The sequence below is a fragment of the Aristolochia californica genome, unplaced genomic scaffold, assembly GCF_029961685.1.
Source record: "Aristolochia californica isolate CCGP_79_NKW_82.1479 unplaced genomic scaffold, dmAriCali1.0.hap1 SCAF_2, whole genome shotgun sequence".
NCBI classification, from domain to species: domain Eukaryota; kingdom Viridiplantae; phylum Streptophyta; class Magnoliopsida; order Piperales; family Aristolochiaceae; genus Aristolochia; species Aristolochia californica.
Window position 1 is genome coordinate 4,952,198 of NW_027181881.1, and position 13,495 is coordinate 4,965,692.

A 13,495-nucleotide genomic window follows, 5' to 3' on the forward strand; every position below is an offset into this window, starting at 1 on the left:
AAACAAAGCATAACTCTAACTAAGAGAATAATAAATAAATTAGTGTAATAAACCCCATTAGGTTGATTTAGTAAGTGTTGTTTGTTGCCATTAGCTTAGGCATCCTTCCAAGAATAAAGCGGTTCAGTCGCTTTTCTTTTAAAGCTTTCAATTCATTATGACCTACCTCAAAATAAATAAATAAAATGAAACAGAATAAGAAATTGAGAGTTGCAAATTATAGGGTAACATCATAAAAAAAACATAAAATTGTAAGGAGCCATCATTTGGATGTGTCTTCATCTCCAAATCAACTTATTAAAAGATAAAAAGGGTGTTGATCTTGTGCATTAGTGTCTTCCTTATGAGCATACCTTTAATATTCTTTTCTATCTTCCAAAACAATGATTTACACAATAAAACAAAATAAATGCAATCAATAATTTTGCCACCAATAATATCTAAGATACTCTCTATGATAGAGATAAAGATAAAGATAATTAATGATTGAATTAAAGACATGACTCAAATTGTAAAGTTGTAATCAACTATTGTCTTTGTTGTAATTCTATAAATAGTATACTTCTCATCAATGATAATTATGACAGTATTATTCTACATGGTATCAGAGCTTCCCAATCGATGTATCAGAACTAGTCCACTGTTGCTGAAAATCCTTATCAAAGTAGCCGCCGTCGCCGCACCCAACTGCTGCCACCATACCTGATACTTTTATCTTCCTCTTATCCGTCTCTCTAAATAGCTTTCCGTTGTCGCAGTACAATTAGCCAGCGATATTCTCAACAGAAAAAAAAATGTTGCCAACCACCCTCTTCTCTGTTTTCGAACTTCCCTGCCTGTCGCTGTCATCGTTGCTAGTCGTTCCACCCGTCGCTAGAATCGCCACCTTTGCTGTCTACTGTCTGGCAAGAACCCTTTTTCCTTCCTTGTTCCTGTCACCATCACCGATGCACCACCATCACAACCTAATCCCCCGCAACGAAAAAAAAAACTTGTCTCCGAATTCACGCTCCCGACGTTATTGCCGTCGTAGTCCGCTCTGAAGGTAACCACCTTCGCCGACGTTGCAGCATAGACACCCCCCTCCCCCAGGTGTCTCGGCAACACCAAGATACCTAAGTTGAGGGGGAATTATTTTCCCCCCTAGGACGCCTAGTCCCGCACAACGTGCGAATTCACACGTGCGAGTTTCATACATGCAACAAATTTTTGTATTTTTAAAAAAACCTCTCAACAGAGCTTCTTCTTCCCATCCACACGATGTGATTCCATTCGCCTCAACCGCTACCAATGCCGTTGCTCTCTCACTAGACGATACGATTCCGTCGGACGATGTGATTCAGTCCGCCTCAAGTACTCTTGCTCTCTCCAAACCACTTTCAAGAACACACTTTCTCTTTCTGAATATCATGATTGGACTCTCCTCTTGAAGCTCCATCTTGTTGGGGCATGATAGAGATAAGGATAAAGATAACTAGTAATTGAATTAGAGACAAACTCAAATTATAGAGTTATAATCAACTACTGTCTATAGTGTAATTCTATAAACAATATACTCATGATAATTGATAATTACGATAATATTATTCTACAGGTTAGATGACAACTCCACATTGTTATTAACATTGGAGCCAAGGATGTAATTCTCTAATGCATCAAATTTTGAGTCCATTTTATAATATAAAGCAAGCCAGAAATCAGGGTCCTCATGGTGTTCGAACACTAGATTATAACATGTCGACCAAAAAGAACAGACTAAACAAAGCTGAAGAGGCCGTTTGTAGGTAAAAGAGATCTTCCTCAGGAAGACTACCTTAATCTCTAACATTTTACTAAGACATTACAACCTATAGGCGCTCTAGAGCTACTTCATTCAGAGAATTTGCAAGTCATAGTAGAATCAAACAATTATCCATGAACCAACGGCTGACTCACTTTACATTCATATGTGTGATTTCCAGGCTTCAGTATCTCAGGTACAATAGACCAACCTGCAAGCTTTCGGATAGGGTGAAGCCTACTAACTTTTTGTAGACTTTGAAAGGGTAAATCGGTCATGAAAATTATAAGCGTATAAGGTGAAATAAAGACTGAAGTTGAAATATGGCACCAATCCTGCGGATTCCCATTGGTTTAAGGATGTGTTCCTGGCTCGTGAGTCTCGGGTTCGAGGGTTGGTAGAGAGAGATGATGACAGAAGAAGGAAAAGGTATTCTAAAATACCTTGATTTTGTTGATTTTGTTTGGTGGAAGGTGCTATAATAAGCAGGAAGTGATGCGCACTACAAGGACAATAATAACTCTATCAGACACGTCATTGTTTGACAACGAGGCAATGTAATTCCCTCACGCTCAATCCATTGGTTAGTACTTACTCCCCATCTGTACGTGGGCCCAGCAATACACCCCCCCTACACGTGGGCAGTTAGGTCCAACTCACAGAAATCAGGGATTATGAACTCAGTTTTTTGGAGCCTAATATTGAAATCGATCTCGAGCTTAAATATTTTTATTTTAACCGAGTTTGATCTCGAACTCAAGCCGGGTTCTCATGCCCCACGTCATTTATTTCTCAGCCAATTCCACGTTCACGAAGATATGCTTCTTTGCCGAGTCTTTGTCATCACGCCTACTCGAGAAAGTTGTTGGTTTCTTCTCTCTCTGTGTCAATATCTGTATTTTTTTAATCAGACACTGAGAGAGTTTGGTTTGGTCTCACCAACAAATCAATATTTAATTTTGTCTCTTAAAAGGCAACTACTCTATATAGAAGCATTACGATCCTGCCATTTCAGACCCCACTCTGTGAGGTTTTCAAGCTCTCATTTATAAACTATAATGAAGCATGTGATCAGACGTATCCCAGTAGAAAGCAGACCTGAAGCAGGTAAAAGAAAAAGCGGTTCATCGTCTTGGGTCTTCCGTAGTTGTTGAGAATAACCTGTAGATTCCAGAGCTCACAACAGTGCCTTCTACCTGTTTGTTTGTTTCCCCCACCGAACAAAATATTAAAAGAAGAGCGAGGAGAAGGGAAATCGACCCGATTCAGATCTCACTGTCCTCGTCAAAGATCAGCCAAGTATTGGAAACTAACTATCAATCTCCTCTTCTTCCCTTTCGTGTCTAAAGAGATTAAGAAAAATTATTGGTTATACCCAGAAACAATGATGGCATCGTGCCCGCATGGAAGACGACCTATCTGCTGTCACTGTGGAACGATAAGTTTCTCAGTCCCATGCTAAAAAAGATAAAAGAGAGAATTCAGAAGGCAATGAGAACACATATGGGATTAGATGGTCCCCCTCGTCACAACTCTCACTCATACCCAGTTTTGATCCATCTGAGGATCAGGCTTGGTGATTTCCATCCACTCAGGTATGGCCACATCTCTTGTTTCTTGCACTAGATTTCCCAAATTTTGTGGACAACTCTGGTTTGCTCGATTTTTGTGATCATGAACTTCCGTAGAGATAGAGGGGAATTTCAGAACATAACAAAAAGCCAATAAATGTAGATCCATATATATAAACTGAACATCCAAAATATCAAACAAGAGAATCGAGAGTCTACTAAAGACCCAATAGAATTATGTATATAGACGCCATGCAAAAATAAAAATAAAAACATCAAAACAAATTAATGTCACCTTCTGCATGACTCTATCAACTTATCTACAGACAAATTCAGACATTATTGATCAGATCTTTTTTTCCCCTGTTTTAGACCCATATTTAATAAACCATTATATAGAATTCACTCAAAAAAATAAAAATTAAAGAATAAACATTCATAGTCTGTCTAATTTTCTGCCCATTACGCCCGCCACTCGGCACACTGCGCCGTTGGCCTCGTCTTCTGCTTCCCTGCTTTCAGAGGGCAAGGCGTCTGCACCGGCGGGACCATACAGTTATACTGCAGACAGAGTGAACTGCTCAGGGGTATTTCGGTCGTGGGTTTAATCTCAATCCCCGTCAAAAAATTATGCTGCAAATATAGTATCTGAATCCCGGCCGAGAGTAACCCATCCACAAAAGTCCCCGGAACCTGGCCTGTGAACTTGTTGTTGTTTAGGAAAAGATTCTGGACAGATGAAAATAACGACGATATTTGTCCCGATAGGTGATTGTAGCTGAGATCGACGGTGGAGATCCTGACCTGTCCCGGGGGTAGCACCGACCCGGTGAATTGATTCCGCTGTAATTGCAGAGACGAAATGGGGAAGGAGAAGACGCAGCCTGGTATGGTGCCCGTGAAACGGTTCATGCTCAAGTCCAGGTAGTTCAAGCGGCCGAGTCGAGGTAAGAGGCGGTCGACCGGTCCGGTCAGGCGGTTGAACGAAAGCGACAGGTACTGTAATGACGGAGGAAGAGAACTGGGAGAAATTGCACCGGAGAGATCGTTGTGTTTGAGGTCGAGGCGAATGAGGTTAGGCGCAATGAAGAGAGGAATAGAGCCGGAGAGACGGTTATGGCAGAGGATTACGTTCGAAAGTGAAGGAATTTCCCCCACTGACCGAGGAACAGAACCTGTCAAAAGGTTGTAGCTGAGATCCAGAGTTTGGAGTGACCTTAGGTTGGAAAAGGACGTTGGAATTCCGCCGTGCAGGAAATTTTTACTGATGGCGAGGAAGCGGAGATTCCGGCAATGCGATATGGTTTCAGGGATCACGCCGATGATACGACCGGGGACGACGGAAAGTTCTGTGAGGGCAGAGAGCTTACCAATGGCGGGATCAAGACGGCCAGTGAGACCTGGCGAACCGGCTCTGAGATCACCGAGGTTTAGCGCTATCACCTTATCGGCCTCGCAGTAGACGCCAGGGAAATCGCAGGGGTTGGAAGTGAAATCCCACTGAGAAAAGAAGGTTGAACCGGGCATGTCGTCGAGCGATTTCCTAATTGATTGTAGAGCCAGGAAATCGAGCGGGTCGAGCATTGAAAAAACGACCAAATGCTTGCAGAGTACCAGTAGGATAAGAAGCGTCTTCGCTGAGGTTTCCATGGCTTCGTTGAATGAACCCCCCTCCCACCTCAGACAGCTCCGAGTTTGTGGAGGGAACCCGACGGAGAGACTTTAAAGGAGTGAGATTTTGCCTCTATTGCTGCTTTTCCGTGAGTGACAGAAAGACCTGTGCTTTTCTCGTGCGAAATCTGAGGGTTTTAATGGCGGAGAGAGCAGAGGAAGGGAGAAGAAGCCTTGGTGGAGAAGCTTTGCTCTGTGTCTGCTCCTCTTTTCTTCTCTTCGCTTGCTTTTCATTATTTTGGCTTCCGGGGCAAGGCTGAATGACTACCCGCACTCTATTCTCTACTGCCACAAAAGCGGTTTGTTTTCCCCTTTTTTATTTTTTTATTTTTATCCTCGGGGTTTTGCCCGTTTATTTTGTTTTTACAGGGCGAGGTTGGGAAAGCCAAACGGTATTCCAAGCCTACGTGCAACACCGAAGCTGGGGCTCGGGTAACAGCTCACCAATCTGGTGTCGAGACGAGGGCCACGTGAACTTACATTGGTGCGCAGAAGCGGCGAACCACCATAAATGTCACCGAGCAATCGACCGTAAGATGAGCTGCCACGTCACTTAATTGATGCCAAGTAAGCTACTGCGACCGTCCGTCGGACTTTAAAAAAACGAATCAGAGCAGGCACTTCCTTAGGTTGGGCTTTAGGAAGCAAGTGCCAGCTAAGCTGTACTTTCGGTCATTCTGCGTTTTTTAACGTTGTTTTGAGAAAGAATGGATTCTCTCTTCCGTCTCTCTAATAGCTTCTTTTCTGTAAATCAACCGTCTCCTCTGACCAGAACCAAATTAAGCGAAAATTACCCAGAAATAAACAGAAGACTCATGAAAGGTTCTCGTGAAAGCGAAACTTTTCATGGAAGGGGTTCCATTTGGGCTTCGTTCTTTCACTGAATTTTCTATTTCCTTTCTTACCTGCTTTTTTGGTCTAGTAACATTTGCCTCGACTTCTTGAGCTTTTGATGGCTGGAGGAGGGTATGAACTATGAGCTCTGCACTCGACTCATTTAAGTTCGATAAAATCACAATCTCGCAGAGGGTATGTTAAGGACCGGGTCCACAACTGATTAAATTTGGCGTTGCGGGTTTCAGTCTGCTGAGACTTGAATGATCGTCCGGTCAACTGGAGTTGCAATTCGACGGTGAGTCACACTCCTCCGGCGGGAAGAAACCGCATTTGTGCCCCACCCTTTTAACCTGCCGTCCTTGATTTCGTACTTCTGCTTTCTCTTCTCGTTGTAATTATGAAGAGCGGGTAAGCACCATCGAGTTCGGAATTCCCTTAGTAATTTTAAAGAAACAATGGAAACTCAGGCAAACGTCTAAGGATCAAACTGTTGCTTGAAAGGGATTTGTACTCTTCAGTGTCTGGTGTCGTCTGCTTCGATAGGTCGCAATGCTAACCAACATTCTCATTCTGGTTCACTGTTAACAGAGAAGGTTGGGACGCCGCACTTGTCACGCAACAGGTTCAACTATATACGGCCGACGGCGGAAGGGGATGGGGACAATTCTCACCTATTTGTGAATCTCTTATTCGGCGGCTTGTAGTCCTGGATTTATGATAGCATCGATGAATGGTGAATGGTGAAAGAGTAGCGTAATTGATTTAGTGTTACGATGGCGCTGGATGTCTGCTACCATGTCTTGTCTCTTTCACCTCCGCTTTGAATTTCTTCCTTTTAAACCAAGTATAACTACATGCGACCTATACGTACACAACTGATTACTATTTGCCATTTTAAGATTCTTAGGAAGCCTTTGGAAGGAAATGTGCATTAAATGTTTTTTAATTATATTTTTTTGTGAATTTTTTAATTTTATATTATGTTAATTATTAGGGGTGGTCATCACCCAATCTGACTTGAAAGCTTGTGGGTTAGGAATGAGTTGAACAAAAACTGTTGGGTTTTGGGTCGAGAACGGGTTTCCTCAAATGCTGACCCGTAAAAATGAGACGGAAATATAAAATAGGGTAAGGACGGGTTTTACTAATGGTTATTAGTCAGTCACACAACAATGACAAAATAGGAATTAATTTTTAGATTTACTAATGATGTACTACAAAGTACCATATTAAATATTATTAAATGAAATGATAAATAGCATTAAAATATATCAATATTTAATATTACATAATAATATAAAAATATAATATATATGTCCTAATAAATTAATTTTAATATATATTTTAAATGATCTAAAATTCATACAAAATTAAATTTCATTACCATATATAATAAACAAATATTTTTATTTGAGGTAAGACCTTACTTATACACAATTCTTTTGTGCTAATAGGAGCAAACACTCATGTGCTCATAACTTTCTTATGCAAGCAATGTGCTCTAAAAAATAAATTAATATTATTTATTTGATTAAATATACAAATAAAATGACTAAACAAATCATTACTTTTATAAATCCAATTGTTACTCTACAATATCTAATTTCTCACTCTTAAAATAGTCATTAAATATAATATTAAAAATAAAGAATTTATATAAATAAAACACTTGGTATTTTATTACATAAAATTACTTTAATAGATTTATATTTTATTTTAGGTAGTTGTATTTGACTAAACTAAAATAAATTTTAACTTTTTTAAAATAAATGAATAATTTTTTAAATAAATTTAATTTGTTTTAAAATTAAATTAAACTTTTATTAAAAATATAAAAATACTTACTTTTATAATATCCAAATACTTAATGAAATTGTTACTATTTTAATATCTATATTGTCTCTCTTAAGTTAGAAATCAAATATAATATTAAAATCATGAATTTATATAAATAAAAAGGTATTTTATTATATAAAATTACTCTAATATATTTATTTTTTATGAGATAAATTTTATTTAATGTTAATAAAATAACATAAATTTCAATTTGTTTAAATTAATAAATTTTTTAAATTATTATTTTAATTAATTAAATATATAAAATAAAATACTTAAACAAATATTTATTTTTATTATATCCAAATACAAAAGTGAGATGGCGGAATGAGCAGAACAAGAGTGAGAGAGAACGAGTGAGCGCGTGAGTGAAAGTGAATTCACTAGTTCACTAGTCTTAGTGAGTAATTTCACTTTAACTGGTTTTTCTTAAGAACGAGTGAGTAATTCACTTTAAATTCACGCAAACAGGTTTTAGATTATTTTCACTAGTGAAATTACTTTGCACTAAAAGGGCCAGTGGTACTATGGTGGGAAGCTCCGACAATGGAGAGAAAATCGTTTTCTATAGGGGTGGCTTCGAACTGAGCTGGCTTGAGTTCAGTTCGATTCGTTATCTACCGAGCTCGAGCACTGAAATCAGCTCGTTTACCTTCATGAGCCGAACTCGACCGAAGCCAAGTTCGGTTCGTCAGCTCACGAGGCGGCTCGAGGTGAGTCGGAATCGGTATCGGGATCGGGATCGGGAGCGGGATTGAGAGCGAGGGGGGGAAGATTTTTTCCTCCCCTCGTCACCGCCGAGCCCCTCCCGTCGGCTATTGTCGCCGCCTCTACCGTCGTCGTAGTTGTTCATCGGTCGTCTCTACCGCCGTCGCAGCTGCTCGTCGGCCGCCTCTGTGGCCGTCCATTCCATTTCTTCTTCTCCTCTCCATCGCCTCTGTTTCCGTCACCGCCACCTCCGTCTCAGCCGTCATCCTCGACGACAGGTCCTTCCCGGCGCCGTAACCCCCTTCCCTCCGCGTCGTCTCGATGGAAAACCAGAACCTAACTTTAGGGGAGAAATTAGGGGAGAAATAATCTCCCCCCTCCCCCGCGCGAAGATGATCTCATGCGTGCGAGATCATAAAGTAAAAAAAAAAAATTCCTTTTGAAAAAATTTAAAATAAATTTTATAGAAATAAGTTTCTATAAAATATTACTGTTTCATGTTTTTTTAAACATTTTTCTAATTGAAACTTTTTATTAAAAATCATATCATTTTCTAAGTAAAATTTTCGTACCAAGATGGGGTAGAAAACTTTATAGAAAATTTTTGAATAAGTATTTAACAATTGATGGTGTAATACTTTTAGCATGAAACAATTTTCATTGTAATTTTGTGTTTGATATTTTATTTAATTAAAAATTTATCGATAAGTATAATAATATATTAGATTGATTATTAATTTTTATTTATTTTCCTATAAGAGACAATAAAATGTCCATTTAACTTTCCTAAGAAAATTTTAAAATATTTCTTGTAATTTTCTAATAAGTCACTAATAGTAATAAGATTTTATTTAAAGGTTTTTTTGGGAATATGTATCATAGGAAAAATATTTTTATTTTTCCAAGAATATATATTTTCATCTAGGGGGATTCAAAAATTACAAAACAAGCTAGACAACAATTGGAGTAAAAAAGATTAATATTGGTGCATTTTAATCCATTATTGAAATTCAATCTTGAACCTCTCCTATCATTATATTTTTTAAAAATGTATGCATAATTTTATATATAATTTATTCAAAGTCACCCCTACGGGCGAGATCATAAACAAGGAAAAAAAAAACTCTTTGTCCCTTCCTCATGGCTCTTAAATAAATTGAAAATATATTTTAGTAAAAATACGTTTCTAAAGACTATTAGTGGTTTTTTCAATAAATGTTGAAAAGACATTTTTAGTAGAAATATAGGAACCATTAGTGCTTCATGTTTTTTCAAAATATTTTTTTAATTATAAATTCTTTTTAAAAAATAATATAATTTTCTAAGTAAGATTTTCTTGCCAAGATGGATTAGAAAACCATATAGAAAAATTTTGAATAAGTATTTGATAGTTGATGATATAATACTTTGAGCATGATGCCATTTCATAGCAATTTTGTGTTTGACATCTTATGTGATTAAAAATTTATCGATAAGTATAATAATATATTAGATTAATTATCAATTTTTATTTATTTCCTTAGAAAAGACAATAAGAGGTCCATTTAACTTTCCTAAAAAAAATTTAAAATATTTTTTGTAATTTTCTAGTAAGTCTCTAATAGTAATAGGATTTTATTTAAAGAATTTATAGTTTTTACTTGGGTGATTGTAAATTGATAGTGATATTTCATTTAATTTTGTTGTGTTTGATTATTGTATGAAGTTTATTTATAATGTTATGCAGTGTATGAAGTGTTTAGACTATTCTATAGAGTGTAGAAACAATTTTATGGAGTGTTTATGGAATGCTTATGCAGGTATTATGTATATTGATTATGTCCAATTTTAAGTAGAGGCCATGCCGAATTTTATATAAGTATTATATATATAAATTATGCTCAATTTTAAGTAGAAGTTATACCCAATCTTATACACGTATTATATATATAGGTTATATCCAATTTTATGTAGAGGTCATGCCCAATTTTATGTAAAATATATACATAATTTTATATATACTTTATTCGTATATATTTTTTTAAAATTTTTAAATATATATTGAGACTCTGGCTCATAACGATTTTAGGATCGAGACAGATTTTAGGATCGAGACAAGACTGACCGAAAGTTCGGCTCGAAATATTTAAGAATTTTAGGTTGGGTTCGGCACGATGCCACCCCTCGTTTCCATCTACTTCTACTATTTGTTTTTTTGGTCCGGTGCATCGCACGAAAGTTAACGCTAGTTTTTATTTAATAAAAACCGAGTCCCAAGAGGCCGACTTCGCTTGTTTCCCGCCACCTATTTCTCACCCTACTCAAAACAGGAGGTGACCGAACAAAAAATCTCTCGCGCCCACGAAAACAAGCCTTGCTAGACCAGACGAGTGAACTATCACTAATGGCTTCTACAGCGGGTAGAATTATTTTTCGTGTCGTTCTCCTTCTCTTCCTCCTCTTCGTCGCTTTCTACTTCGGTCGGCCTCTTTACTGGAAGGTCTCTGCTACCTTTCAGGAGATCAGAGAAAAGAAACAGACGGTAAAAGAAGGTTTGCCAAAATTTCTTCTTTACCACTCATTTCCCCAAATTGATTTTATGGTCGGTCTTATCCTTTCTTATCTTTCTGTTTTGTTTCCCTATGAGTAGGACTTTGGCAAACTGTTCTTGATGCTCAAAGATCGGTTGGTTGGCTCAATGACGAGTCCGACCCGGGCGTCGTTGACGAACGCCGCAGCGGGAAGGCTAATCGACGGATTTTGAGGTTTGAGCGTTTATAAGCTGTTATGTCGTGTATCCTTACAAAATCTCGGCTTGCTGCTTCGCAGTGTTTAATCTGCACCGTCCGTATTGTAATGGTCTAGATCTAACTTCGTGGATATAATAACCAAGGATTTTTTTTCCTTTTTTGGCTATTTGTTTAATTGTTTAGTAAGTTGGAATTCTTGTGTTTTATAGTAGTCCTTTATGAGGTTGTTGTTTAATATTTATGTAATCTTAGTTATTTTGAGATGGGTTAGCTCTATTTTAGCCGTGAAAAACTCCACCTTGGAAACGAAGTTGACAAGGGAACAGTGAGGTTGTTCTTTTCCTTTGTTATGGCTGATCGGATGATGCTAATAGTTGGCTTAAGAAACATAATAGTTTGTTAGAGTAGTCTTATTTTTATGCTTTTTTTGTTGTTTACTATTGTCATTTTGCTAGTTATGTTCCTTGGTTAGCATAATTCATGATGCATAGCAATAAATTCAGAGAACAGGAGGTACGATGGCTGCAGTAAGTTGTAGGTTATGTTTCTGCATACATAAGAAGCTTTCTTTAGCATGATTTGATAAAATGTAATCTGCTTGAATAAGGTGCATCTCTTATTTGGTTCTTGGTAGCCGTTTTGGTTCTTAATGTACGCTGAATAAGTGAGTTGGTCATTGTTTTCTAGCCATAGTGTTCCACAATTTGTAGTCTGAAGTATCTGAATATTTTTTTGTAAAATTTCTTATTTGAATCCTTTTTTTAGTTAAATGTACGAATTAAATAAAAAAACATAGTTGGAAGTGAAAATCTGGTCACAATTTATTAGTAGAGATTCATCACTAGGAGAATTTTTCTTAAGTTGAGGTGGCTTGTGAGGGAAGTGAAGAATCTTTCTAGATCGGGCTTGGAAATTTAGTTCATGTTGCTTATTTTAGACATGCAAAACGAGTATTCATCATTTCGATCTTGTGAGTGGGGCTTCTCATAGTTTTGAAATAGGTGTTATGCAGAATTGATTCTTTTTTTTTCTGTGTTAGTATAAACTGGTTGATAGTCATAAGAATGTGATTCCTCTGTTTTCTGTTAAACACGGAAAGATATCTAATAAGACAGAACTAAACTCCCCATGGAGTAAATGAGTAAGAGAGAAAGGAAGATGCAATCTGGGGTAATGAAGTTACCTACCTCGCAATGGAAAGAGGATGCAGGTTTAGCAGGTTCAATTGACAAGGTGTTTTCAGGAGGTACCACTCACTGGCACTTCAGAGGTGCATGCAAGAGTGGTGGGAGGAACCCAAATATAGTTCAATCAACAAGGTGTTTTCAGGAGGTACCACTCACTGGCTGGCACTTCAAGAGGTGCATTCAAGAGTGATGGGAGGAGCCCAAATATAGTTCAATCGATAAGATGTTTTCAGGAGGTACCACTCACTGGCACTTCAGAGGTGCATGCAAGAGTGGTGGGAGGAACCCAAATATAGTTCAATCAACAAGGTGTTTTCAGGAGGTACCACTCACTGGCTGGCACTTCAAGAGGTGCATTCAAGAGTGGTGGGAGGAGCCCAAATATAGTTCAATCGACAAGGTGTTTTCAGGAGGTACCACTCGCTGGCACTTCAAGAGGTGCATTCAAGAGTGTTGGGAGGAGCTCAAATATATTTGATCTTGTTGGTGGGATTGGGAGGGGGGGCGGGGGCATGATGGGGTTGGATGTGTGGATTTCTTCCCCTGAGCTCAACTGATGACAATAGGCAGATTCCTTTCCACCAGAAGGGGATCGGAAAAGTTATTAACGTAGAGCTTCAAAACTTGGTGCAGGGCGCGTAGTGTCCTAGACTTATTGTGACCAAAAAGGGATACAGAGATCAAATTGTTAGAACGACATACAGTTCCTCCATCACTGGAAGGGAATTCCCTTGATCAAAAGTCAGCAAGGAATGCTAAAAAATTCTCACTAACATCTTTATCAAGTGGTGGCTGACTAGTGCACCTTATACCTCATAAATTTTCTGTTTCTTCTCCTTCTATAGCTTTAGTAGGTTCTCTTTGCTTGTGCTTTTTTCTTAACCAACTCAGTTTTAGCTTTATGAAGTGCTTGTTAGCTAAGGACGTTGTTTTTTAGTGTGTGTATTTAGGGAAGGCTTTATATTTTGCCTGAAAAAAGTTATACATTGAGGGAATGGAGTTCTTCACTTTCTCAAAAAAAAAATTCTAAAAAAGAAAGCTCTTTTCTTATACAAAATTCATGTGATGAACTTGAGTTCTTGCTATAAAATTGAGTTCATGTGGACATTGTGGGTGTAGGTTCTGAATTAGTTGCTCCAGGTTCATTTTCTGACAATTTGTCCATCTCAGTGAAAC

At 37.8% G+C, this 13,495-nt stretch overlaps 2 protein-coding genes across 2 annotated transcripts; one reads left to right on the top strand and one right to left on the bottom strand.

The window, feature by feature from the left end:
• Positions 1–3,545: 3,545 nt before the first annotated feature.
• Positions 3,546–5,297, bottom strand: LOC137956073 (LRR receptor-like serine/threonine-protein kinase ERECTA). The gene has a single exon (XM_068803388.1). The coding sequence runs from the start codon at positions 4,999–5,001 to the stop codon at positions 3,814–3,816; it is 1,188 nt and encodes a 395-aa protein (XP_068659489.1). The 5' UTR covers positions 5,002–5,297; the 3' UTR covers positions 3,546–3,813.
• Positions 5,298–10,629: 5,332 nt separating this feature from the next.
• On the top strand, positions 10,630–11,367 carry LOC137957062 (uncharacterized). The gene is made up of 2 exons (XM_068804763.1): positions 10,630–10,934; positions 11,033–11,367. The coding sequence occupies exons 1-2, from the start codon at positions 10,787–10,789 to the stop codon at positions 11,161–11,163; spliced, it is 279 nt and encodes a 92-aa protein (XP_068660864.1). The 5' UTR covers positions 10,630–10,786; the 3' UTR covers positions 11,164–11,367.
• Positions 11,368–13,495: the final 2,128 nt, after the last annotated feature.

Bases quoted from the DNA above. Each gene is read 5' to 3' on its own strand.
- LOC137956073 (XM_068803388.1), bottom strand. From the start codon at position 5,001: ATGGAAACCTCAGCGAAGACGCTTCTTATCCTACTGGTACTCTGCAAG.
- LOC137957062 (XM_068804763.1), top strand. From the start codon at position 10,787: ATGGCTTCTACAGCGGGTAGAATTATTTTTCGTGTCGTTCTCCTTCTC. The intron at 10,935-11,032 runs GTTTGCCAAAAT...CCCTATGAGTAG, and splicing joins GAAACAGACGGTAAAAGAAG to GACTTTGGCAAACTGTTCTT.